A 27,281-nucleotide genomic window follows, 5' to 3' on the forward strand; every position below is an offset into this window, starting at 1 on the left:
GTTGCAAGTGTCAACCGTCCTCGGTTGTCATTCTCAATAGAAAGTTCTGCGTTCACCAGAGCAACCTCTCATGCTTATCCATTACATGACCTTCTTCTCAAGTCACGCCCTACCTTAGTGGCAATTATATATATAACGTAATTATCTGATCTGTTGATTCTTTTAATAGAAGAACTCAGTCAGAAGGATTCGATTGGATGGAACAGCCAAAACGTCCATCTCTCTGGTGCAGTTTCTGCGCATTTTCCAGCGTCAAACTCGATAATTCCATGATAGTTTTCTTTGAAGAACTATGCATACAGCTCATCATCCTCTATCCAATATCACATCCAGGTTGACTTGACTTTAGTGCTCTAACAATTGATTCGAAATTGCTACTTGCATCCGCTCTTGCAATCCTCTCATCTATATATCTCTCTGTGTTTGTACGTCTCCCTTGTCAACTGGCGTTCTCTTTGTTCGGTTGTCATCTCCTTGTTGATCGAAGCTGCTGTAAGTTGTGTTTCTTCAATTTCTGATGATGATGAGTTCCAAATTTGATTCCATTAAATTAGAGAAAAGCATGATTTTGTTATATAAAGTGCTAAGATGTATATGGACTTACTTATTTTCCTATGTTTGTGGATCTATAATTTGATTGGGAATCATATATAATAGTAAAATATAATGTTTCTCTACTAATTCTTTTGAACTCTTTTATTCGAGGTATTCTAACATTTTATGAGAGTATGGAAGATGTTTCTACTCATTTGAGATTTTTAAGTTACCATGAAGATGAGTATATCATTTTTTTTTTTCTGTATAAGAGTTGAATCATATTAAAGCATATACATATGAATTTTTGAAAAAAAAGGCACTTTTTTTCTTTTTTTTTTCCTAGGAAAGTATCTATTTTCAAAATTTTCTAGCAATATTTTTTTCCTAATACTTGGAATACCTTTTTTTTTTCTTTTTCTATGAATCGATAGATAGGATCGACTGTGTGTTATACTGTTATAATATTTTTAGCAATACTAAAAAAATGTAACATAGTGTTTTTTTACTATATTATGGTGTTTTTGATATGTTAAAAAATAAAAAAAAAACTATAATATAATGTAAAAATATTATAACCGACTCGATTTACCCTAATCACTGATTAATGCGAAAATAGGTTTCTTTACTTTACTCGAAAAGTAAAAAGAAAAGAGTTTTTTCAGAAATTATATATATATGTAAATATATATGTAAATATATGTATATATATATATATATGTATGTATGTATATATATATATGTATGTATATATATATATGTATGTATACATATACATATATTTACATACATATACATATATATACATATATATATATATACATACATATATATATACATATACATACATATATATATAACCATATATCGGAGTTTACTGGAGCTCGGCCTGTAACCGATCACCGTGTGACGGCAGGGGGGATAAGCCATGGGTCAAATGCTTTGCTGCGTTCAAGTAGGGCAATCTACAGTTGCAATCAAGGAATCATTTGGGAAGTATGATGATGTGCTTCAACCAGGATGCCACTGCTTGCCTTGGGTTTTCGGAAAGAGAATAGCCGGCCGGCTGTCACTTCGGATGAAACAGCTGGATGTGAAGTGTGAGACGAAGACAAAGGTTCGTCCTCTCTCTGCTACTGCTATAAGTCCAACCTGCAGGCAAGTTGTTTGAAGAAATTCCGCAACGGTTTTTGATGATGGAGATCGTAGGTAACTCGGAGGTTGGAGGTGGCAAAAACCTTCTGAAGTGCCATAGAGATGTGGAATTTAACATGTTCATGTGATTACGGCCTCTTCCTCTCTGTTGGCTTGTTGGTTTCTATGATCATTTTTCCTTTGCAGGACAATGTGTTCGTCAATGTGGTTGCTTCCATCCAATACCGTGCTCTGCCTGACAAAGCAAATGATGCCTTTTACAAGCTTAGCAACACCCAGTCTCAGATCCAAGCTTATGTGTTCGATGGTATGACCTCGGCATCAGCTTCCCTTTCTTAAGCTAAGAGCTACACTTCACAGCCTTCTTCTTGTCATGTCGCCAGTGATCAGAGCCAGCGTGCCGAAGCTCAACCTGGACGACGCTTTCGAGCAGAAGAACGAGATAGCCCGAGCCGTGGAAGAGGAGCTCGAGAAGGCCATGTCTGCCTACGGTTTCGAAATCGTGCAGACTCTCATCGTCGACATCGAGCCAGACGAACATGTGAAACGAGCCATGAACGAGATCAACGCAGGTAAGCTCGTCGTTCGGTTCTGCTTTACCTGTTCGATGAAATGCACCACTGAAACGTAACCGCAGCTGCGAGGTTGAGGGTGGCGGCGAACGAGAAGGCCGAAGCCGAGAAGATCGTGCAGATCAAGAGGGCGGAAGGGGAGGCGGAAGCCAAGTACTTGTCGGGGGTAGGTATCGCCCGGCAGCGCCAGGCGATCGTGGACGGGCTGAGAGACAGCGTGCTGGGCTTCTCGGTGAACGTGCCGGGGACGACTCCGAAGGATGTGTTGGACATGGTGCTCATCACGCAGTACTTCGACACCATGAAGGAGATCGGCGCCAGCTCCAAGTCTTCGTCTGTGTTCATCCCCCACGGGCCGGGTGCTGTGCGTGACATCGCCGCGCAGGTCCGAGATGGGCTGCTGCAAGCAGCTCCCCTCCAGTGAGCTACCGCTGCCTGCTTGATACTTTGTGATGTGTCGATAAGTACGTGAGAGATGGAGGAATAGTGTTCAGCTCGTCTTTTATCGCCGTGCTGTGTGTGCGCGTTGTTCTTTCAGAACAAGCGATGAACTCAAATAATTTGGAAATACTCGTACTCAAATAATTTGGAAATAATTTCAGAACAAGCGATGTATTAGAAATTGATGGCATAAATGTCGTGATAAATATGGCTTATCAAAATAAATTATGCCTACATACACTATAATTAACAAGGGTAACTTTTCAAAAACAAAATTCAACTTTAGATTTTTCCGTTTAAATATCATTTTGCCACTGTCAATCATTATCCTCCGTCGTCCCGCCTTTACCTCGTCGATCGTTCCTCTCCACCTCATGCATAGTCATCTTGAACCTGATAATCTTGCCCGTGGTGATTGATCGTAACTCTCGCCTATTGCTCCCCTCCCCTCCTCTAGTTACCTATGCATTCGTGCATAGTTTGGTAGGCAACACTAACACCCCCTCTCTTATCGTCTATGCCTCCACACATGGGCTAACCCCGTCAATTATCCTCTCCTTTGGTGGTCTATATCTTTAGGCATGGGTTAGCAATGTTAATTGCTTTTTTCTTGGCTACTTGTATCTTAGCTCACAAGCTAGCATTGTTGGCCACACCTCTCCAAATTCACCTATGCTAACCACAACGAGGGCCGATGAGTGGGTGAAAGACTATACTTAAACAAAAACAGAATCTTTAATAATAGTAATAATAATATTAATGTGAGCGTTAGTTATCTCCCTTAGGCATTAAAAACAAAAAAAACATGCAACACAGAGCAAAACAAGCTCAAGTTTGTGGACAGCAAATTGCTATCTCCGGGTCTAAAGCCTAGTCATTCTTGCATCTCTCTTGGACAAGCTTGTTTTGCGCAGCGAAGGCTTCATTCCTTCAGCCTAGCAGGAAGAGATAAAGGTCTTCTCTGTGCCTATAAATTTTGCTAATCTTGGGGTTTGGCACCATCGCAGAGCTGCAGTTCATCTCCTTGAGATAAAAAGGTCAGTCACCACTTCGCTGAAATTGCTTGAGCTACTCCTGGATTTTGCTTGAGACTCGGGAATCTTCCCCATTTTGTTGCAGATGGCAGATCAAGCGGACGTGAATGGACGTGTTGAGGAGCCAGAAAAGAAAGAGAAGGACAAGAAGAAGAAGGATAAAGAAAAGAGTGCTGATTCCAAGGAAAAGACACAAGATCCAGCCAAGCTGAGGATGAAGCTAGAGAAGCTAGATGCCAAGATTGATGCCTTGAAAGCCAAGAAGGAAGAGATCATAAAACAGCTGTTTGAGCTTGAGGGAGCTGCCAATAACTAGCATGCAAGAACAATGCATGTCCCACCATGTTGAGGATGGTGGACGGATGTGCAATGTCAACTTTCTATCTAATTGTTTGTGTTGCATTTCTTTTGTTCTTTGCTTGTGTTGAAACTTCTTTCAAGTGTAAAATGCCTTCCACAAATGGAATAGGCAAATTTTGGGAACAGGAAGCAAACCTGCCAGTGCAACAGCCCCAGGGTAATATCATAACAAAACAAGATCACCTCTCCACAGAATTGTTGAACATAATCACCATTAAGGTGGTCATTGTAAACAGTACACATGGCTTCATAAGCAATTGTAATTCAAACACAATCTTAGAGAAACAAAATCCCTACAAGTAGAGCATTTATATTCAGTAGCCATAGCAGCAAATTTCTTGGTAGCATAGGTTCACAAAACACTACTTAGCCATATACACTAAGAGCACCTACACAACCAAATATTGTTCTTTCCAGCAATTCATCTTTTCTGACACCATATCTGACTACTAATACCTGCGTATTATACCTTCGACTCCATCTATACCGAATAAGATGCTAGTTTAGAAGACAACTGATAATACAAACAATACCAATCTAAACTGCTGACTCCAATGCCATCCCTTATTTCTTCTGTTCAATGGATGGCGCTACCTTGGAGAAGGCCATCTCTAACTTGGGCAGCAATGTCCCTCACAGCCCCAGGGCCATGGGGAATGAACACAGAAGAGGATTTCGAGGAGGCCCCGATCTCCTTCATTGTGTCGAAATACTGTGTCACCAGAACCATGTCCATGACATCCTTAGCTGTGGTTCCTGGCACATTGACAGAGAAGGCAAGCACGCTGTCCCTCAGGCCATCCACAATGGCCTGGCGTTGCCGTGCTATACCCAAGCCAGACAAGTACTTAGATTCTGCTTCTCCTTCAGCCCGCTTAATCTGCAGTATCTTCTCCGCTTCAGCTTTTTCATTTGCTGCAACTCTCATTCTAGAAGCTGTTACAAAGGGTTAAAACATACATGTAAACCAACAGCACTTACTTTGGAAAACTACGAAAGAACGTATTACAATAGGTTCAAAGCATCTATTTTGACTATGATAACAATCTATACTTGCCTGCGTTGATCTCATTCATTGCTTTCTTCACGTGATTATCAGGCTCGATATCCACGATTAGTGTTTGAACAATTTTGTAACCATATGATGACATTGCCTGGTCACAGAGACAGAATGCTGAAGAAATGGTAAAAACATAGAGGACAGCAGTAGACAAACCAATTACCTTTCCAAGCTCATCTTCAACAGCTCTAGCGATATCATTCTTCTGCTCAAACACATCATCCAAATTCAGCTTTGGAACACTAGCCCTGATGACTGAAGAAGTGGTACAAAATGTCTGTTAGGCACCTGGTATGTACGGTCCTGTGTTTCACTATGCACATGAGAAGCAGGGTCCATGTATCTCTAGTAAAACCAGTTCTATGGATGGTCCCAAGTCCAGTAATATTACAAGATTCACATTTTAGTGGATCCAAGAGTAGCAGGTAAAAGCAAAGAATAAAGTCCATCTGACTGTAGTAGCAAGAAAATAAAAAATAATTCCAGGTAAATGTTTCTGTTTTCTAACAGAGGATTGCAGACATGAATGTCTCGATCTAAGAAAACAAGTATTGGACATTGGAAAAGCAAGAACCAATCAGGTGTAATCCTAAGTAAAGCAGAGCTTTGAAAGGTTCATCTTGTAAGGAAGATGACCATTTTAAAATTTGAATTTTTTGTTCAATAACATCCTAATAGAAATTTAGCCTTTTCAGTGGTGGCCTTCTGATCAGAATATCAATGAAAAGAGTGGCATGCATAATGTATAGTACTAATATAGGTGGAGAATTTTTTTGAAGGGCCTAGCATCAAGTAATTCAAGATGTGGTCCACCGGCCATCTCAATCTTATACGGAGTTTTGAAAATCACAAAAGCTTTTGTCCAATATTAATATATAAATATGGATGCAACATATTTAGCAACAGCAACAATGCTAAATATTATGGAAACAGCCTCCCTATCTGAACGTGGATCTTCCCTAGACACCACATCGGCAGAGACATTGTGCTTTAAACCACCTTGTTATATGATAAGTGATGCTTTAGACTCTTACATGCACATCACTAGCAATATAAGAATTGTGCATCAGAGCTTCTGTGAGATGAAAATTAAGAATACAATCTCAACAAAAAAGTAAAGAAATTAAAGAATTCAAGCACGTTTTAAGTCATTTTGCAGAAGACACTAGAAAAGTCCACTCTAGGGTACCACAACGAAATTAACAAGACTGAATGTATCAGAATCTAAGTGAGAATAAAGGATTTGATGCTAAATTGTGAAACCGAATAACATCACCATCAAAAACATAGGATTGGATTTGCTCCTTTGTGTTGCTGAGCCTGTAGAATGCATCAGATGCCTGGTCAGCAATAGCATTGTATTGGATAGAAGCAACAACCGTAACAAATACATTATCCTGAAACAAGAAGGAAAACCACATTAAGTGGTGTGGTATGTATACTTCATGACTAGCATTTGCAAATTAAAGAATAATAAAAATATAGAACCTGCATGACCCAAGAACGGTAAAAGCTTAAACGTACATTTTGTCTCTATAGAATTTGATTGTTTGGGTGTATGAAAATTCAGACAGGAACTTAACTGATTTCACATTTTTGTCTCTGAAAATGATTACTTGAGTACATCAGAGTTCACACAGGAACTTAACTGATTAAAGATGCTCTCTGCTTGCTATTTGTTGACTTTTCTTTGAACATTTAACTTTAAGCAGTTCCAATTTTCCGGCTTATACTGTTTGTACATGCACAGAGGATTTGATGACAACATTTGGAAAAGTGTGCAAAGATGTGATGAAGATGGATAAGGCTACAAACCTTTGTCTTTGTTTCGCAACGAACATCAAGTTGTTGCACACGGAGTGAAAGATAACCGGCAATCTGTTTCCCCAAACACCATGGCAGGAAGTGGCATCCAGGCTCAAGCACTTGATCAAACTTCCCAAAAGTTTCTCTCATGGCCACAGTTGACTGGTCCACTTGTATGCAACACAATGCCTGGCCCATTGCTGTCTAGATGACATAAAAAGTAGCATGTAGAATTAATTAAACTTAACCAAGACAAATGAGACTCATACACCAGATGGATCTCAAAAAACCAACATCCCAGACTAAGACTGGTGATTACCAAAAGTGTCTTCTACATTCAAAGAAAATCCAAGTTACAAACTGCCACAGTTTGCTAGATCAACTTAATGATAATAGGAAGCCACCAAACCCAATTACATGTGCAAATCATATGCTCCAAAAAAGTTGAATAAACAACACACCAAGTTAGTCAAATTTTTATCATAAACTATTATTTTAAATTACACTGTATCAGAAAATTGAAATGTTCCCAAAGAAAAGATGCACTCAACTTTAGCAGGATCACATTCTGCCAAAGTAAATCCATCAATGATACTTGATATTCCAAGTCAAAAAAATAATAATAATAAAGGGGGAGGGGAGGGACAAATCTGAAGCCACATCTTCCCCAAAACCCTGCGTAAATTACTTCATTCAATAACCAGGAAGTCTCCTTTTATGGTAACTAAAAGTTCGAAGCAGAAATTTAACAACAAAATAACCAAACCTAGAAAAGTAAATAAACATAACTGCCAAATTATTGTTCACCATGACCCAATTGATCAGCTCGCGGAGTCTACCACAAGCAAAAGATATCATCTTAAGAGTAACCAGGTCAAGATGACGAGAGACAAGTGCTCCCAGTTCAGGTTGCAGCACGTCAAGACCATCCTAGTTGGAACGCCAAAAAGAGAATTCTCTTTTCCGGTCTTCGTTTATTCAATTCATGAAGGATACAAAGCCAGCCAAGTACGAGAGGCAAGGGGAATAATAAAAATCGCGACTTTTTTTATTCATGGAGATGCCACATGATAATGTAATGAACATCTTAGAGCAAAGGAACGAGAGAACCACCAACAAATTAAAGTAGAGAATGAAGGAGGAGCAGGAAGCTGTCTCCTCACCTGATCGAGTGGTGAAGGGCGAATCAGAGATGGAAGACGAGGAGGAGGAGGCGATTAGGGTTATTATAAAGAGAGTAAAGGGAATTGTCGCTTTGGTAAAGTGGTGGAGAGGGCGACCGGCGCGGTGGTGGCTTTCCGTTTCGTTTCGAGCGCATTTCTTGATGCCTTCCGAGCAATGACGCTGTGCTTGAATCACGCGACACGGGCGGCGGGTGCCAAGCTTCCTGCGAAGCGCCACGGCTACAATATGTTCGGTGGGGCCCCGATTCCCCCACCCCCACCCACACCCCAAACCAAGCGAGAGAACAAAAGGCGGAAGGGGGAGCGGAGATACTTGTTGGGGTGTTTTACGTAAAGGAAAGAAAAGCGACTCGAGGTTTTCCACGCTGTCATGATTTCCCAAATAACTATCGACTGTTACAAAGAACAAATCCCAACACTCCACGACAGTAAATAACTTCACATTTTCCCTTTAAGTTTATCTTAGATTTATGAGAACGATACTTCATCGGATCTAATGCATCTCTCTCTCTCTCTCTCTCTCTCTATATATATATATATATATATATATATATAGTTTATCCAAAACAAATGTACAAATAGGTGCAGAACATAATGGATCATTTGCTCTCCAACCAACAATCATATTTTCTTTTCATGTTTACAGAAAAGATAAGTGTGCATTGTTAGTTTCAAAAGCAGGATGAGGTCAAAAAAAATCAGAGATGTCATCAAGCCATGTCTGTTTCTGGTTCAGAGATGACTGACTTCAAGAGGCTCCTTCTCGGTATCCCACACCAAATTTGTTTCATACTCTGAAACATATTCCTGTAAAACATATTTGAATGTGAAGGATTTTAAGAAGAGAAGTCTCCATAAAACAAAATTATATGAGTTGATATGATACGATATGATCGATATTCAAAATCAATCGACACATAAAGCCCGGTTAATAAGAATCAATCACCATGCGCTCGAGGTAAGAATATTCATCGAAATATTTTTATTTTAGGAATATTGCCATAACTACGTTGGACTCCTCATCGTAAAGATGTCATTCCGAAAAGCATCCATCTCTTGGAAGATCGAATTCTCAGGTTCTCCATGTCAAAATGAAACTGTACCTTTTCCATCGAGTCCCACGAAGATTATTGTTTTAATCGATTGAAGGATGATACATGAATGTTATTAAATCATTTTGCACCTCATCAGCCAAAGGTTTCACCCAAAAAGAGTTCAAGAAGAAGGATGATGATAAAGTCACCTCAAACTTTCTGATGAGTTCCTTGGCTGATGGTGCAGATATGATGATGTTGCGAGCAGCTCGAGTGATGAACCCTTCGTCGACAGCCATATCGACGAAGAACAAGAGTGAATCGTAAAAACCATCGATGTTTAAGAGCCCAACCTGTTAACCATAGATAACAAGTAAGAAATGAGCAATGACCTTGATTGACTTATAGAGAACTTGAGATTTAGTATTTTTGGATTTAACAAAATTAATGAGCTACTTATTCTATCATGTCCAATCATACAAATATAACTACCTACTCTAGAAAAAATCAGTCTTCATATATTACAAAAACAAAAAAACAAAGTTAATATGTAATCATATAATCAGGACAAATCATTTATCTTTGGGAGTTGCTTGTACACCGTTTGTCACAAAAAAAAAAAAAAAAAGAGTAAGCAACTCATCTCACCTAATAAAGCCGATAGCGTTGACAACGACTACTAATGTTGTTGAAGTCATACTCAATTGCACTGAATATGATCCACTTAGGGTGCACAAGTATATTATTATTCGAGTCACATCGCCATGTAAATAAAAAAAAGCCTTCGATCACAGATTTTGTTATTCGCAAAAAGGAAGAAGAACAATTCTCATCACGTGTGCAACACGAATTTGGTCGAACTTTTCCTCATTTTCCGATAAAATCATGTGAAAGCTTTAGTATCTCTTTGGATCATTATAATCATATACAAATGAAGTCTTTAATTTGGAACAAAAATACTAATTGCTATCAACTAAAACTTTGCTTTACCGGTTTCTTGTGGATTCCCAGCTGAGCCCATGTAACAACCTCAAGAAGTTCTTCAAGCGTTCCATACCCACCTACGAATTATAAATGCTTGAATTGAGATGGTGATACGGCTAAAATGGCACATCAAATTGTCATGAGCTCACCTACTCGGAGCTAAAGACGAAGAGATGATAGATACCAGGCAATGCAATGAAGGCATCAGCTCGGCGAGCTGTCTCAGCTTTCCTTTCATGCATGTCGGAAACAATTTGAACTTCTCCGACAGTTTGACTGGTTATGTACTGCAATCAGATCAAGCAGCTAATGTTAACACTACATGTAATTAGCAGAGTCGGAAGGGAAAGTGAAATATCACCCACCCACACCTCAGGCAATAGTGATCGGTTCCAATTTGGTAGGGGTGAGAAGGCTTTCAAACCAAGAGAAAAATCTCGGAGATCATTAATCAAGGAATACATTAAAAGGTCAATATAAAATTTATGTGGTTCGACAACCCTTAGCCATAATATTTTTACTATATGAGAAAAAATTGAAGAGAATATCTTTCTTTCTTCTCTCGAGTACTTAACCCAAATCCAAAACTCTTGTACTTCTCTTACATAATTCACTTCCCAACCCTCTGATCTGCCAGAGAAATTTGTATGAGCACCCAAAGTGTTGTCTCTTGTGTCTCTCCAAAACTTTGAGATACATAGGATATTTGTAGAAATAAATCATAATTAATTAAGGATTATTTGTTTACTTAAAATTCTAATCATCATCCTAATCCGTAAGTAATTTTGAATCAAATTAGTGCCCTAAAATACTAACCAAGTCTAACACAACAAAATATCACAACACACAACACTGATGTGGTTTTCATCTTCATTTCTTTTCTTCTGAAAAGGATCTTTGGATATCTATCAAAAAGGTAGGTAGTAATCAAGTTATAAGAATGCATGAGAGCACGACATAGATGAGCATATGGTTTGAGAAAGACAAAAGGAAGGAGAGTCCAGAATGCAAACAACTCTACATGCAGTTTCCTGGAACAAGCTACAGTCATGTACTTTCAAAAGCTTGCGAAATCTACATACTACTACTGCAAAGAACATCAAACCTTGTCATGATGCAGAAGGTATACATAATTAAGATATATCATATATAATTAATTCAGTGGTGCAGACAAGGTCAAGGAACTCACCTCTCCTGCCATGGAGGACTTGCTAATGACCCTGTCAAATCACAAGTGGAAACAGACATGAACAAAGCAGCAGCTTGAGAATAAGAAAGATACATCCACCGATCCACATGTCATGGACCAAACCATGGGGAAAAAAAAGGAGGAGAGCGAGCTTCGAGGAAAGAGGATGACTGGGCGTGAGGGAATACCCCAAGACATGGCGGCCTCCTTCATGCACTGCTTGGCAAACGATGCCCATTAATCCTATGCTGCCTCCCCCATACACCAAATCGATGCCACTCTCCACCTATGCAACACCAAATTAACCTGTCGTATATGTATTATGATAGAGGAAAAGGAGGCAGCTGAGTTCTAAGCAAGTACATGGAACCAAGACTTATCTCCGAGAGCAAAAGAAAGGACATGAGTACTACATGCAAGACCTTAGCTGGGTTCTAAGCAAAGAAAGAACAGCTACCGCTACAGATGATGAAAAGCTCGAGAAGGTAACAAGAATCCAAAGTCATAGTTCTTGGAAGAACATAAACATCTGAATCCTCATAAACCCATCATAAAACGAGGGATTGGAAAGAAAGAGAGGGAGAGAGAGGGAGAGTCACAACTTGGGTTTGTTTAGGGTGTTGGGTGTGGTCTTTGGAAACGGAGGAAGGATGGATTGCGTTACCAGCTGCCTTCCGAGCTCGATGGCGGCCTCCTGGTAAATAGCCTTCCGCCCTGGTTGGTTCCCGCAGAAGACGCAGATCTTTCTAAACCTCGATCTGGTCTCTTCCACCACCGCCGCAACCTCAACCTCCTTCCCTTTCTCCCCTTCCATTCCCGTTCTCCTCTCAGCTCCTTCTCTCTATCGTGGGGAATCTCAAAGCGAGACCATCGTTCTTTATATAGAAGAGGGAGAGGGGGAGGGGGGAGGTGATAAAGCTAGGAAGGAAAATAATGGTGGATTCGACGGCGGATCACGTGTGTTTTGTTGACGATAGCGGACAGTGGCTGGTGTCCGCTAGTAGAACACCGCGTATTTTGTGGGCTGCTACAAATGAGAGGGCTACGTATTCGGTATGAATTCCAGATTTGTCATATACAATCGACTGTTCACGTCTTAATGCTACGTAAACCCACCGGAGAAAGAAGTCACATGTCTGTAACCTGACCGCTCCCTGCCCACCCCTCGCCCGATTGGTCCGGTCAAGGGCCCCATCGGTGGATCCCACACATCACTCGCGCCGATTCGCTACTTTCGACAGGCAAGCTTGGCGGCCGTGAATCGCGGAGTTCGAACCGAACCCGGTTCACGAGAGGGCAATCGGCGGTCGACGTCGATGACCTCGTCCGGTTCACTGCACCGCCCGCTGTGACTTCGTATGCCGTGGAAGGGTGGCAGCATATGAGAAGCAACAGTGACTGCTGCAATCATTATGTTGAATTGCGTGAAGGACATGTCATGTCGTGTGTTAAATTCCGGTGCAGAGATATGCGCTTCCGGAGCGACCCCTTTTTAGCTTCCCGAGAAGAACCAGACCCGATAGCCGCCCGCAACATGTGATCCAATTCACTTTGTCTGGATTCGATGGACCGACGGATTGCTTCGGATGCAGATTTTTTTTGGCGGCGTCTGTCCGAGTTCGTTTAAATTAATTAATCGGCCTTAATTCACCCAAATAAACGAAAACGTTGACTGTTCTAATTATGATTTATTTATAGGCGAATAATTTACTTTTCGAATAAAGTTATAGGAACTCACCCGCTTCACTGCAATCACATTTCATAAACCGATCAAAAGAGGAAACGGATTCGGACTTCTTTTATAGAATCCGACCCGTTTTAACCATGCCAATTATTACCTGGTATATTCCCCAGCGTAATATTCTTTCGAGATTCTCTCTCTCTCGGAATAAACGAGTCGCAGAATCCATTCCATCGATGCCGAAGGTGGCGGCGGCTTCCTGCGTGTGCGGTGTGAATGGACGAGGCAAGACGTGGAGGGCGGCGGCGCCCGGGGCTGAAGCTCCTTCTCTTCCTCCACGCTTCCCTCTTCCTCAACGTCTTCTTCTTCTGCTACCTCGTCCTGTCCCGCCACCAGCCGCCGCCCGGGTGGGCTCGCTCCGCCGCCAGGGACGCCGAGGCCGTCGCCGCGATCGACTGCTCCGGCCACGGCCGCGCCTTTCTGGCCGGCGGAGGTCTCCCCGCGTGCGAGTGCAACGCGTGCTACTCCGGCGACGACTGCTCCCAGCTGCTGCTCGACTGCCCCGCCGACGCCGACAGGTGAGACGCCCGTTCCCAATTCTGCATGGTATCAACGTCGCCGACGCGATAATTCAAATCTCGTTAAGAGAAGAACAGGAAGAAGTTCTTGTTTGGCTCAATGGCGTTTGATCAGCTCATGAAACAAGTGAGTGATTCTTGCTTGCCTTCGCAGTGAGGATCCATTGTTTTTGGAGCCATACTGGCAGCAGCATGCATCAACCAGCTCGATCGTATTTCCAGGATGGCAGTGCATGAGTTCTCAGACCATGGGCGGTGACTTCATTTCCGCCGAGCTCGACAGGCATGTTCGTCTCCTTCACAAAGCTGCGGAGAACGCAATCACGGATGGAAAGTTCATCCTCTTTGGATCAGAGGTAGCCGAGCTCCTCCATGCTCTGGTTCACGCCCTCTCTGCCGACAATGCCTCCTCATCCCCTGCATGTCTCGTTGCATCGGCTCCCCACAACCCAGTAAGTATCCTGCAATTCTCAACAGCTTATTTAGCTTCAAACACATTCATCAGCACACACATCAGTCAAACCTATCAGAAAATGTAATTTGCTGAGCATGAACAACACTGTAACAACACAATTCTAAGATTAGTGTAGTGATCAACCTTTCAATTGCTTATGCAGAGACCATAAAGTTAGTATGAAGTTATACTTTCTTCTGGTATTCATTTGCAGTTTGGAAGAAGACAACATGAATGTATAGGAATTAGATCTAATTATGTGAAAGGATCAGTCTCACCTGCAACAAAGATCATTGAGTATGTCACTTCGCCGAACGACCCAGATGGGCTCTTGCAGCAATCTGTTCTCGGTGCATCGGCAGTGATCCATGATCATGCCTACTTTTGGCCTCACTATTCATCAATTCCAGCTCCAGCAGATGAAGATATTATGCTGTTTACCATTTCCAAGATCTCAGGCCATGCTGGTATCAGGCTTTGGTATGTTCCTCCTCATACACTTCAATGCATTCTGTGCCATGAAACCTCCTAGTTTAAAGCAACAGTAACATACTTGCAGCTTCACCTATTGGGCTTGAGTAAGACTTGGAGGACAAGCAGTGATGGAAATCCTAGCTGTGACTGAGTTCTGATAAATTGTTGCTCCATAGCCTACAAACATCAACATTAGAAAGAAACAGAGCAAAAACTTATTGTAACAACAATTGTTTTTCTCTTTTCCTTCAAAGATAATAAATTAATCACCAGCGATCTTGTAGACAAGTTGACAATGTCCTAAAGCCAAAAGCTAATCAGGGTTAAATAAATAGCATCATTACGCAACAATCTCTTTTATTAGGCAAAAATGATAATATAGTTCGTTGCTGTATTTTCACTCTGATGTAGGTGGGCAGTAATAAAGGATCAGAAAACATACCAGAAAGCTGCAGAATACATGTCTTTGAACACCATGGTTGTTTCTTGTGATGTCCAACTAAGAGTTCTGAAGCTCATCAGAGTGGTGATAGCAGAGATGGGAAAAGGAGGAGGCATTTTCGAATTTGGTTACAAGACACTGAAGACAAGGTGGAGCAAATTGCATAAGCTCGTCTCCTCTTCCAATCGTTTCTCTATCCAACCACTCCTTCCTCGTTATTGCAACTACTTCAAAAGGATCCGAGACCCATCTCCAGGTAATAATGAGGAAAAAAAAGCTACCATCTTCCCTTAAGAAGGATTACTGAAGCAGTTTTTAGATATTACTAACACTCAATCATGCAGCTTATGCTTGGCTAAAGTGCGAGACGGAGGAAGACAAGGACTGCTATTCTGTGCTTAAGACATCGGGCATCACCTCGCGCTCTGGTACACTCTTTGAAGCCAACAGCCATTACACACGCCTAAGCCTTGTTAAGACAGAAGATGACTTTGATTTGTTGACGATGAGGATGGAGGCTCTCTTATCCAAGGAGTTGATTGCATCCTTGTGAGACCCTGAACAAGAAATCAGGAGTGTCAGTACTTGTATTCATGCATCTTTGTTGTTGTATCGCTTGCTCATATTAGCTAGCAACTATGAGATCCTCGGTTTATCAAACTAGATTGTATCATGCTTGGACAAATAAAAACTGGTTTATTCAGCAATGACTTGTATTTTGTTAACATATTTTATGACACCTATGTGATCAAAGTGAGTGTAAATGGCCATATATGAAGATGTAGGATAACCCAAAAGATTGTTCCATGGAATACCAGCATAATAATTCTCCAGTGACATAAGTACAAGGTTTGTGCACCTACCTCTCCTTCAGGCTTGCTCAACTGAGTCCATTTTGAAGACTCAATCTCCTTAGATTTGATGTCATTTACGGCATCCTTGTAATAGAACTGGTGAAGTGAGCAGAATCACTTTTCAGCATTGATAATTGAATCACACCATTTCAACTTCTGTTCTTCATTCTCATCTCCCAGAGTTGCCCTTCAACATCTTTAGCCTCGAGAGAAGTAATCCATATCACTCTACTGTCTGTATCTCCAATGTGAATATAATGGATCAATCACTGCCAACATCCTTCGATCTGATAGAGTAGTTCTATTTCTTCTGAATCCTTCAAGTCAAAGCAAGTCCAATTTGAGGTACGAGCATTCTGAAACAAAGATCGATCCTTTTCCTTCCCCACCCAAAAGCTTCATTGTCAAAGAATGGATCCGCTTTGTGGCCACTAGAGATCGTAAGCAACCACAAGATTTTAGCACAGTACTACTCAAAGAGATCCCGTAGGGATTCTCGAAGAGCCTCACAACGCGGAGGGGCTCATCGTTCTACGCAGAGCAAGACATCATGGCTGCCCACGAGAACACGTTCCGGCGCCCGAAGGACTGGAATCAAACAGACACCGCGCCTCCGTAACGCGAATCGATCGATCATCGCCGTGTAGGACCTCGCACTCGCCGGAGGCATTTCGGCGAACAACTTCGAGGCAGAATCCAAGCGGCACGAGTCGAGGAGTACGGACAGCACTGCGTTGCCGGAGACCTGGATTCTTTGGGCCTTCCCTACGTGGCCACTCTTCCAGAACACCATCATCATCTTCGAGGGGAGGAGCGGAGGCGTGGCAACAAGCCCATGTCTCGTGGACGGCGAGCGGATGCATTTCGACCGAGAAATTTCACCACGGTAGAGGTTTATATGTTTCTCGACACGGCCGAGCCGAAACACCCCGCTGCTCGTCGCGGCTGAGGTGGTTAACATAACAACACGTTTTTAGCTTTAAATGGGCCGGGCTTATTCCCAGAAAACAACAACGTGATCCAGTGGCCCACAACGAAGGTGTTTGATGAAATGCGCATCCTGAGACATTGTCACCTCCATCAATATGGCCAATGCATCTCCCAATTTGTGCTGGATGATCACCCATCGATCTCTCTTGCACCCCTTGAAAACCCGTTGAGGAATCCACTGATTTCTTAGTGGGGATTGGCTGCTGCTGAGAGGAAAAGACTGTTGTTTTCCATATTGGAGAATCTCTTTGCTTGCAGTTACATTCTATCAACTCTTAAAGCCATCTTCCGCTGCAAAACAGCACAAATTGATAGGGAAGTTCATGATGAAAGCGAATGCTTCCTTTTATTGATAAGAGTTTACACTCCTCATAGACAATAGAAGTTGTCTTGACTTCATAATTTGAATTGAGATGCAGCTTCATAAGTCCAACTTCATAATTTGAATTGGTATATGATTTGATGTAGGATTGACCCATCTTGACCAGTACATCTGATAGTTTAGGGAGACTTGTTGATGATCTGGTGCCACATTACATGAAGCTCCAGCTGATGCAACACCTTGGCAGAATCCCAGAATTCAACATCTACCTGCAAGTACAGCGGGAAACATACCCAACAAACTTGTTGTACATATTGATGGGCATTTTGTCAAACACTTGGTTTACTTGCAAACTAGACAATTTACAAGCAACTTGCTTATAGGCTAAAGTAATGTGTGTGTGTGTGTTGGGGAGAGAGAGAGAGAGAGAGAGAGAGAGAGAGAGATGGGAGGGAATTCTAACAGTTGTTTCTTTGTTCATTCTGATACATACAGAGACCTTCCATTGATCAAGTAGCAAGTAAAGGTCATGAAGAATTGCTTGGCCATCTTTGTTGGTTGGTTGATATAAAGAATTGATTCTAAATGTCAAGTGGTGGAGAATGTGCATGGAAGATGTGGGTGAGCTTTCTTCTTGGTTGGCACCACACATGACATGCTCCATTATGTCCCACTCCACAGATAAGCCTGAGCTGGATTTTGGAGCCTTGGACTGTCACTTTCAGAAGGAGATCAGAAATGTGTTTATTCAATGAAAAAAAAATGATGAAATATGGAAAGAAATATGATAGCATTTAGCTTCTTCTATGAGAAATTTTAATTTATTTCTCAAGTTTCTTCAAAATTGTGATTCTGGTCTCCCGTATGAGGTGCTATCAGGATTTATTAAGGAATGAGAAAAATAGGTTGAACCAAGCAGACTTCTTAGTTCTCAGTAGGACAGGCATTAGGTATCAGAAGCAGAAAAAAAATATAAGACAAAGATTAGGTTTAATGAATGTGACACAGAGTGTTAATCAGCTGTAAACTTGGTGGTTCCATGATCTTAGAGTTGTCTTATGTTAACCATCTTCACAAGTGATCCTCCTTGCTGTGATGAATGAAAAATCACACATTGGAAAGGCTGGGTCAGAAGAGAGACAGGAAAACAAAGAACCCATGATGAATCTAACCAGTCCATGGAACATATAACTAAAGAGGAAGAGAAAAAAAAAAGAATTAGTGTTCCATAAAGAAAATAATAAATTATGGATATCAGACTTAGTTTTCCTAGAAGCATTAAATGAGCTAGTTAAAAACTTGGAGAATGCAGTCCTTGGTATTAATTGCAGTTGCAATTGAAAATGTTCCAGGCATTACTTGGGCATTAACCATTCATTAACTTTAATTTTGTTTTGAAGTTATTGATTGTTATAATTCCATCTAGAAGCAACTCCATCAAGTATGCAAAGAAGACAATTTGGTTGGTTCTCTCACAGAGAATCTAATCTTTTACTCATTTTCATCTTCATCTTTAGCAATAAAGCCAGGGGACAGTGGTGGGACCTGTAAAAGGACAGAGCACTAAAAAATACACCAACCAAGATGAAGCAGTAAAGAAGATAAGGACTGACAACTCAAAACATAAAGGCTGTGATAGAAACAGAGGGCCAAAGCACTATAGCAGGTAAAAAAAAAGTTACAGTGCGACAAAAAGACATTTAGTGCACAGGAGCTATCCTTTTTGTACAAGAAAATGAATGATATACCAGAATTAAAGATGTACAGAAATACTTTGTGTCTCCACTCAAGACAATGCACCACACAAGTTTATAAAAGACTACATCCTTATAAAAGAATTTTCCTACTTAAATCTAATAACAGGATAAACTGAGTCACTTGGAATTCAAATTATTGGTTGGGCTAAGTAGATCTATGATAAAGATAAAGTTTGTTCCTGTAGAATGCATATAATAAGTTTTCGAACTCTGCACAAACACTCAATTTGGCAAGAAAAAGAGTTCATATTACAGAAGTGTCTTCAGCTCCAGCATAAGAAAACCATTTTCTTTCTCTCTTTTCTATAAATCCTTTCTCTCTCAGATACACACACACAAACAACGCAGCTATATATTCATCCAATGCCTAATACTATTGCTTTCCTTTTTACACTTGAGAACAATTAGACACCAGCTTGTATTTTGTTATTACAAGCAAAGCATGCTTAATACTATGCAAATAGTAGTACTATGTAGACATGAGTACGTTGCCAAGGAGCAGAGGCTTTGTTTGTCCTACAGGGTAGAAGATGGCCTTATCTACATCATGTGAGGCTGCACGACCCACGAGCAGATCGTGGTCTACTCCTCTACGGTGTACATGGGCCCGTCCTTGTTGTCCTCCTTTGGGACCCGGCCGGGTTGGACCGGGCCCGGTCCGGACCCACCAACCCACCTAATAATTGTCCTGTGACAGTGAACCGTCAGCCCGTCAGTCTCTATCACCATCGTCTCCGAGATGGTGCACGTCATCCTGGGCCCCGTTGCATCAGCTACCGTCCAAATTGCAGGACTGAACAACCGACCCAGTCCGGTCCGGGTTCGAACCCAAACCCGACTTATTAGGTCACGGATGATACTGCTCAGGTGGTTCTCTTTATACTTCTCTCTATAAAGAGAGAAAGGGACGCGGGCTTCCTGCTCCCCCATGCACGTGGGCACAGCCAGCATCCACCTCTCTCTTTCTATATGCCTATTTATCTAAGGGAAGATGATGTACACGTGTGGAACTCCACCACACAAAGTTAATAGGAAGTTGTAGTAGAGAGATGAGAACCAACACCTATTCATTTTTCACAAGAAATTTAACCTTCACTTAACTGTAACTGTATATTGACTTGATCCTCATTCAATCAAAGTTGTATCTGAGCTACCAAGTCAAACATCATTCCAATCCAAAACCTTAGATTGCTTAGTATAATCTACCGGTAAGATTATACTAATCTCTAATCCATCTACTATTTTTTTTTCCAAAAAAAATTATGATGAACAGATATAGGAAATTATACCTCTTCTGCAAATTAGTAAAGGGTAATAACAATCAAATCCAAGTGCAATTTATTTTAAGAAAAACAAAATTACCTCATCGAAATCATTGGGGCCTAAAGATTTAATCACCATGAGACATTTAGGTGATCCATGGCACTCATGAACAAGACTGGAGGCACCAGCTGCCTCCATGAACAAAGAGTTGAAGCAGGATGGTGACGGCCTCCTGCCTGAAGGAGACCCTGCAGGGTTGGTAGGGGGGCAAACCCTCCCCATCAGCACGCCCTTGTGCCGCACCCCGTGCCATGGAAGCGAGCTGTAGGTGCAGCCATTGTTTTATCCACAGTTTTTTATGCTTATCCACTCACTGTGATCATCCTGGGCATCAGTACATCTCCTCACCTCAAATTTCGATTAGAAGAACGGAGAACTACGGTGATGTTCCAACTTACCGTGCAATTTGCTGCTCTTTGCTCCCTCCAGCTCTCAAATCTTGTGCTTTATCTTGGCCTCTCAAAAACTGCTACTTTGTGACTTCCATGAACCTATGTGTTCTCCCAATGCTTTGCCTGCATAATTTCATTCATAGTCAAGAACAACAATTAACATAAAAGGACTCATTTGATCGATAAGCACGTGATTTTTATCAAAAGAAAACCTCGAATCATGTGCATGAAGTAGAAATTAATCAAATCGATACACTGTAGTTCCGGTTCTATCATCCTCCTTTCGTCTCCATCAAGTAGTTAAGGATGTCTACACCAATTAGCGCACATGAATTTGGGGAGAACAGCCATGGACTCCATGAATAAGCTCAAAATAACTGCCACGATGCATGCATCATCATTTATCTACAAGACAAGGTTCAAAAATCCTTGGTTCCCATGTGTAATGTCTTTTTATTCCTGTAGAAGGCAATGATATCAGCGTCAAGTACTGAGGACAGCCATTATATTAGAAACTCATCAATCATAGTGTCATAAAAGGACATTTTTGAATATAAGTAGATGCTTTTTGTTCATTCATGATTCATCCTTAGAAGATTAATCTCATGGCCTTCCAGTGCTGCACAGTAGACCATCAAGTGCATTATGATTGAAATGTCCTATGTCTTTCATATCCTTTTATCTGAAGGGGCAATGGTGGTCTTAGAACAACATAATGCTTCCTAGGGCCCAACACATCATGACACTCCTTGTTTGCTAACTACAGGGTGGAACTTTATAGATTGCAAAGATTCACCCTTACACCACAACACCCATGATGATGCAAAGTCTAGTCCCAGATGGGCATCCTCATTCAGAAAAAAGGGTTGCTGCTTCTCATCGTAAATTATTAGAATGTCCCACATTTCAGAATTCTTTTCAGAGAGACTGTGTTTGCATCATCTATGATCTCTATTGAACAACTAATGGAACTCATTACACTCCATTTGGTAAATGGATGGAGCCATGTTTGGCAATGATTGATGTAAAGATTGCTTTAGTGGTCCTTGTTCCTGCAACGTCTTTAACCACCTCAATTAAAACTTTCTTACTTTTGCAGAGGGCCCTCCACTCATGAGTTCATGGTTACAACAACATTTGCATGTTTATATCAATTAGCTTCTCTCCACTTGTCTATCTTATGGAAACTTTTCTCAATAAATATTAACTTTCATTATTCTAGTTGGCCATTCCCAATCAGAGCACAATATTTATGTCACTGTTTCTGAGATCAAACCTCTGAAATCTAACTTGTATATCTAAAGAGGAAAACTTAGGCTTCTTACCTAAATAGTATTCTCTTTTATGTACTCAAATCTCACTTTTTGATCTACCTAAAGTGCATCTTTATCTTCTTCCACTTTATAGCTTAATCTCTGCTGTGCTTTTTCTAGCTTAGTCTTCTGCCAAGAACATCCCTAGCGATCATCGACAATCAACAGATCAATGAAGCTCCAATAGATGAGCAAGTAAAATCACAGCAAGAGTGAATCACTACAGCTTGGATCTGTTGATTAAACATTTGTCATAGTTGTGATGCCAGCAGTACTAAATAGCATATCATTCAACAATTTGGTGTGTTTTATTTTATAACTCACTATGGCTTGCAATGTTTAATGGTCACAAGATACTTGGACAATGACAAAATCTTCATATCTCCTAGTGGTTTGATAGAGATAAATGGACAGTGACATAATCTTTAAACAATCCTTTGACGCATGGCAGTTGTAAGTTTTGATTTCCTGAGGAGTTCTTAGGTTTCTGGATTGAACAAGTGTTGAGGCAAAAGCTGGAAGCCAATTTTCTAACGGAAAAGTGCACATGCTAGACTTAGTGGACTAGCACTCGAAGCATTTAAAGCATACACCATATGGAAAAATATGGTGAATATATGTGGTAGGTAGATGACCTATTTAACAAAAAAAAGAATCCAAAGCGACTGCTAATGACAACAGTCAATTTTGAAATTTTAAACAACTTAGATCAAGAGCCAAAAAGAACCAAAGTACTTTTCTCAAACTAGTTCATAATAGCCCTGTTAACAATTATATTCACTACGATGTGTTAATAAGAATTTCAGCTAATTTTACTAGAAAAAGTGAGTCAGTCCAGTCATGGTGTAGTGGTACTCGGTCACTTGTCTCTCGCTCCTCAAGCCAATAAAATTGGCAAGGAATGAAGATACACAGATTTGAGTATTCTCACTAGAAGTATTCTGTGATGCAGATGAAGCTAACAGAACTATTGTGTAATCAAATTTCGGACAAAGTAATTCTAGACAAAAAAAAAATTCACTTTTTATGTACAGAACTTGTGACAAGACTAGAACAACATATATGAACGAAAAGGAAAGGGAGAAAACAACCTTGTTTTATAGATATATAATATGATCTACAATGAAGCTACAGGGAAAATTTTTCTCATACTGCTGCCAAGGAAAAGGCCAAAATGGTGTTTGGGGAGCCTTACTGAATGAAATCAGCTCCTTCATGTGGGAAGTATATTTCCTTCTTGAATTCATCTCCAGCTCTAATCCTTCTCTTCTTTGCTCTCCTTCAAGCTCATATCCCCCTCATAGAAGCCACCATCCATTGAGGCTGCTGGGGCAGAAGATGTGGCGTTCATGGACAAACCTGCCTGTATCTCCTTGAACATTGTCATCACCCTTAGCATGGTTGGTCGACGCAATGGCCGATCATCAAGGCAGGAACAAGCGATCTTAAGATGCTCTAAGAGCTCAAGTTCAAGAGAGGGATCCTCCTTCAATAACTCTGGGTCGAAGACATCACTTATTCTTAGTTTGGAGTGCTGCTTGACCCACCCCACCAAGTTGTTGTCACCAAAGTCCATCGAGTCCGTCGGCCGCCTCCCAGTGAGCAGCTCGAGCAAGACAACACCATAGCTGTAAACATCTCCCTTGGTGGTGCAACGAAAGCTCTGGTAATACTCAGGTGGAACATAGCCAGGGGTGCCTGCTAGTGCGGACACGCTCAGATGCGTGTCCACTGCACTCATCAGTCTTGCCATCCCAAAATCTGAGACTCTAGCTTCTAAATTCTCATCAAGAAGAACATTGCTGGACTTCATATCTCTGTGAATAATGTGAGGAATGCAGTTGTGGTGTAGGAATGCTAAACCTCTAGCTGCCCCCACGGCTATCTTCCTCCTGGCTGCCCAGTTCAGCTTGATTCCAACCTTGTTCCCGTCATGCAAGACATCTTCTAGACTCCCAAATTTCATGTACTCGTACACTAAAAGTCGTTCTTCTCCAACTTTGCAGTAGCCCAACAGCGGAACTAGGTTGCGGTGCTTGATCCTTCCAATGGTCTCCATCTCAGCTGTGAACTCACGGTCACCTTGCCCGCTCACATGAATCAGTTTCTTGATGGCAACAACACTGCCATCCTTCAGCTGGGCTTTATAAACATCACCGAATCCACCAGAACCAATTAGGCTATCATTATGGAAGCCATTGGTGGCCTCAACCAGGTCGGCGAAACAGAGCTTTCTGAGAGGCATCTCGAAGGTGGCAAGGTTGATAACCAAGGCATCCTTAGTTGCTGTAAGCTTCCAATTTGAATTGGCAGTGCCAGAGTGAGATCGGCTGTCAAAGTAGATGTCCCGCGAGCAGTTACTGCTATCTTTCTTCTTCTGTCGTTTCTTACTCTCCACTGCGATTATGATCAAACCAAAAATGCAGAACAGAGAGAAGAGCAATCCCATAGCAACACTCCCGGCAAGAGAGGCTTGCCTCCGGTTGGACTTCTGATGTTGGGTGCTCGAATTCGCACCAGGGATGTCCTCGCAAGATGGGAGAGGAAACCCGCAAAGGCCTGAATTGTTCTCATATCGGTACCGTGGGAAGGTTGCCAACTGACCTAGCTCAGGAATTGATCCATTAAGCTCATTGTTCGAGAGATCAATCTCAGCCAACATAGCAAGGCCTGAGAAGGACGAAGGGATTGGTCCCTCAAGAGCATTATGAGAAAGATCCAACACGGCTACATATCGCAGGCTCCCCAAGTCCGTAGGTATCAAACCTGAGAGGAAGTTGTGGCCAAGGTTCAGGATCAGAAGATAGTACATATTGCCGAGCTCCTTGGGAATCTGGCCGGTCAACTGGTTGAAAGAAAGGTCGAGGAAGAGCATCGAGCCATTGTTGTTGAAGGTGTACTGTGTGAGACCCTTGTAAACCCTGGTGAAGTTACAGAACCGCCGGCTAGGCAACCGGTCAAGGTCCTCCGGCCGGATGCCAGCGAACTCAAGGAGATTACCTGTCCCACGGCATCCACTGGTCCCGTCATTCTTCAGGTACACGTACGGCTCGCCGGTGACCAAGCCCACCGCGATTTTGCCGGACTGTTTCGCCAGGGTCGGCGGAATCGATCCACTGAGCTGGTTATTGTTGAGGTCCAGCCATACCAAGCTCTTGCAGTCTCCGAGCTCCGGCGGAATAGGGCCGGAGAAGGAGTTGTTACCGAGCTTGAGAATGGCCAAGTTATGAAGCTGCCCGATCCACGGGGGGATCGTTCCACTCAAGTGATTGCTCGACAAAGAGAGCCAGTTCAAATTGGTGCAGTTGACGAGCCCAGCAGGGATCGAACCGTTGAGGCCATTGTTGTCGAGGATGAGGTTCTCAAGGGATCGGAGGTTGACAAGCTCCGGCGGGATCTCTGCCTCGAGCAAGTTCTGCCACATGATCAGATCACGGAGGGAAGGCAGCGAGCCCAGACCTGAAGGAATGGCTCCGGTGAGGTAGTTGAGGCTGAGATCGAGGGTTACGAGGTTGGTGCAATTTCTCAGAGACTCCGGGATGCCACCAGTGAGCTGGTTGTTCTGGAGGTCGAGCGTATTCAAGGCGAAGCTCGGGTTCGGGCAAAGCTCCGAGGGGATCGATCCCGACAACCGGTTCGAGCTCAGGTCGAGCACTTCGAGCATCGGCATCCTCGTGATCGAGTCCCCTAGGCTGCCATTGACGTCGTTGAAGGCGAACTCGAGGATCGCGAGGTACGGCATCGAGGTCAGAGTTTCGACGGGTAACTCGCCGGAGAAGTTGTTGTTGGAGAGGCTGAGGGTTCTCAAGGAAGTGCAAGAGGAGAGGTCGGAGGGGAGAGTACCGGTAAAGTGGTTGGAAGAGAGATTCAGGTAGGCCAAGCTTCGGCAGTGGCCGAAGACCCCGTCGCCGATCACGCCGGAGAGGCCGCTGTACGAGAGGTCCAGGTGCTGAAGGTAGGAGCAGTTGGTGATGGCCAGTATCCCGCCGGAGAGGCGGCTTCCGACCAGGTCGAGGCGGCGGAGGGAACCGAGGTTGGAGAGGAGCCACCGGAGGTCGAACTCGCCGGAGATCTTGTTGAAGGAAAGGTCAAGCGTCTCGAGCTGGAACCCGACGGCCGCGGGACTATCTCCCGCGGCCATAGGTGGAACACCAACAGAGTTTCCGGAGAGGTTGAGAGACTTCAACCCGGAGCAAGCCGCGGCGAGAGAGGCCACGTCGGCGATGGAGCCCTGGAGGCTATTGCCGGAAAGATCTAGCTCGGCGAGCCGGCCGCCACAGCGGACCCCAGCGACGTCCCCTGTGAGGTTGACGGCGCGGAGGGAGAGGCTCACGAGGCCTCCCAGGGCCAGGATGGAGGACGACACCGCGCGGAACTCTGCGCCGAGAGGAACGGACTGCAGCGCAACGGCAACGACGCGGCCTCCCGCGCCGCACGTAACGCCGGAGAAGGAGCAGGGACCGTGCAGTGCATCCCAGCTCGGGAGCAGCTGGGGGTTTGCTGCTGCAGTCTTGAACGACATCAGGAGGTCCAAGTCTCCGGCGTCGCTCGATCTGATAGCGACGAGGAGGCTGAGGAAGCAAGCGAGGCGGAGGAAGGAGCAGCGGCGGAGCTCAACACCCCTCATGGCGTCGACTGGGTTCTCCTCAATGTTGGACTTGAGTCATTGGAGAGGGTGTTGGACTCGCGCAACGGCACAGAGAGAGAGAGAGAGAGAGAGAGAGGGGAAGTTTGGGAGGGAGGAAGGGGACGAGGTGTTTGTACCGATGCTGCCCGACTTGGGATGCGACAACGTTACGACTTAGGTGACGACACATCGGTATCGCTCACCGAGAAGCTCCCCGTCCTCATTTGCCACGTCAGTATGTCCGTCCTTGCAGAAAAATAACAATATTGGCGTATGCTTTGCATCTATCGTTATACATATCGTGTGTTTTTTTTCTATCCGTTATATACGTCATGTGAATTAGGAGAATGTGACGGTTTTCTGACCTGTGACAGTGATATAAATCACTATTCTGAAATATCGCTTCAAATATACTCCATCATACTCTGACAAGCCGACACATCCGTGCAAGTCATATGACACAAGAAACCAACATGTGTGCAGATGCCAGCTGGAGGGCATTCGTGGGGCCTTCCCATAGCCATCATCATTTTTGAACGGCTACGAAAGAAGGCTACCGAGTGATAGATATCATCTTACAACCGCTACATACAATTGTAACGGTTTACAAGACTAATTCTATGATATCGGTGGAAGGCTTGGAGTTCACTGTGGCCTCTCAATGTGCTGTTTGAATGATGAGCGTGGAGAAACCGGAGATTGTGTGGTCGTCAGACCATGT

The 27,281-nt window shown here is 42.8% G+C and overlaps 5 protein-coding genes across 10 annotated transcripts; 2 read left to right on the forward strand and 3 right to left on the reverse strand.

Annotated features, from left to right (window-relative positions):
• The first annotated feature begins 352 nt into the window (after positions 1 to 352).
• On the forward strand, positions 353 to 2,868 carry LOC103990007 (hypersensitive-induced response protein-like protein 1). Its single transcript, XM_009409009.3, has 5 exons — positions 353 to 492; positions 1,451 to 1,651; positions 1,876 to 1,996; positions 2,073 to 2,261; positions 2,327 to 2,868. The coding sequence occupies exons 2-5, from the start codon at positions 1,463 to 1,465 to the stop codon at positions 2,683 to 2,685; spliced, it is 858 nt and encodes a 285-aa protein (XP_009407284.2). The 5' UTR covers positions 353 to 492; positions 1,451 to 1,462; the 3' UTR covers positions 2,686 to 2,868.
• A 1,504-nt stretch (positions 2,869 to 4,372) lies between these two features.
• On the reverse strand, positions 4,373 to 8,320 carry LOC135615950 (hypersensitive-induced response protein 1-like). 2 transcript variants are annotated; one of them, XM_065115060.1, is made up of 6 exons: positions 8,126 to 8,320; positions 6,972 to 7,162; positions 6,433 to 6,553; positions 5,320 to 5,411; positions 5,154 to 5,250; positions 4,373 to 5,032 (listed from the first exon to the last, which is right to left on the reverse strand). In XM_065115060.1, the coding sequence occupies exons 2-6, from the start codon at positions 7,158 to 7,160 to the stop codon at positions 4,674 to 4,676; spliced, it is 858 nt and encodes a 285-aa protein (XP_064971132.1). In that variant the 5' UTR covers positions 7,161 to 7,162; positions 8,126 to 8,320; the 3' UTR covers positions 4,373 to 4,673. The 2 variants fall into 2 exon arrangements, with proteins under 2 accessions (XP_064971132.1, XP_064971131.1); XM_065115059.1 differs by having other exon boundaries at positions 6,972 to 7,166; positions 8,126 to 8,318.
• A 399-nt stretch (positions 8,321 to 8,719) lies between these two features.
• Positions 8,720 to 12,229, reverse strand: LOC135615951 (cytokinin riboside 5'-monophosphate phosphoribohydrolase LOG7-like). 2 transcript variants are annotated; one of them, XM_065115063.1, is made up of 7 exons: positions 12,018 to 12,218; positions 11,542 to 11,639; positions 11,354 to 11,384; positions 10,349 to 10,451; positions 10,171 to 10,241; positions 9,390 to 9,533; positions 8,720 to 8,953 (listed from the first exon to the last, which is right to left on the reverse strand). In XM_065115063.1, the coding sequence occupies exons 1-7, from the start codon at positions 12,165 to 12,167 to the stop codon at positions 8,879 to 8,881; spliced, it is 672 nt and encodes a 223-aa protein (XP_064971135.1). In that variant the 5' UTR covers positions 12,168 to 12,218; the 3' UTR covers positions 8,720 to 8,878. The 2 variants fall into 2 exon arrangements, with proteins under 2 accessions (XP_064971135.1, XP_064971133.1); XM_065115061.1 differs by lacking the exon at positions 8,720 to 8,953 and having other exon boundaries at positions 8,967 to 9,533; positions 12,018 to 12,229.
• A 1,081-nt stretch (positions 12,230 to 13,310) lies between these two features.
• LOC135615952 (tryptophan aminotransferase-related protein 4-like) lies at positions 13,311 to 15,709 on the forward strand. Its single transcript, XM_065115068.1, has 5 exons — positions 13,311 to 13,612; positions 13,767 to 14,064; positions 14,281 to 14,546; positions 14,952 to 15,238; positions 15,327 to 15,709. Exons 1-5 carry the CDS (start codon positions 13,311 to 13,313, stop codon positions 15,533 to 15,535), a joined length of 1,362 nt encoding a protein of 453 aa, XP_064971140.1. The 3' UTR covers positions 15,536 to 15,709.
• Positions 15,710 to 20,220: 4,511 nt separating this feature from the next.
• LOC135581636 (brassinosteroid LRR receptor kinase BRI1-like) lies at positions 20,221 to 26,699 on the reverse strand. Of its 4 annotated transcripts, none has more exons than XM_065115066.1 (4): positions 23,129 to 26,699; positions 20,875 to 21,079; positions 20,627 to 20,743; positions 20,221 to 20,552 (listed from the first exon to the last, which is right to left on the reverse strand). In XM_065115066.1, exon 1 carries the CDS (start codon positions 26,558 to 26,560, stop codon positions 23,189 to 23,191), a length of 3,372 nt encoding a protein of 1,123 aa, XP_064971138.1. In that variant the 5' UTR covers positions 26,561 to 26,699; the 3' UTR covers positions 20,221 to 20,552; positions 20,627 to 20,743; positions 20,875 to 21,079; positions 23,129 to 23,188. The 4 variants fall into 4 exon arrangements, with proteins under 4 accessions (XP_064971138.1, XP_064971137.1, XP_064971136.1 ...); XM_065115065.1 differs by having other exon boundaries at positions 20,221 to 20,541; positions 20,833 to 21,079; XM_065115064.1 differs by having other exon boundaries at positions 20,833 to 21,079.
• Between the last annotated feature and the right edge of the window lie 582 nt (positions 26,700 to 27,281).

This window comes from Musa acuminata, chromosome BXJ2-6 (assembly GCF_036884655.1).
Source record: "Musa acuminata AAA Group cultivar baxijiao chromosome BXJ2-6, Cavendish_Baxijiao_AAA, whole genome shotgun sequence".
NCBI classification, from domain to species: Eukaryota; Viridiplantae; Streptophyta; class Magnoliopsida; order Zingiberales; family Musaceae; genus Musa; species Musa acuminata.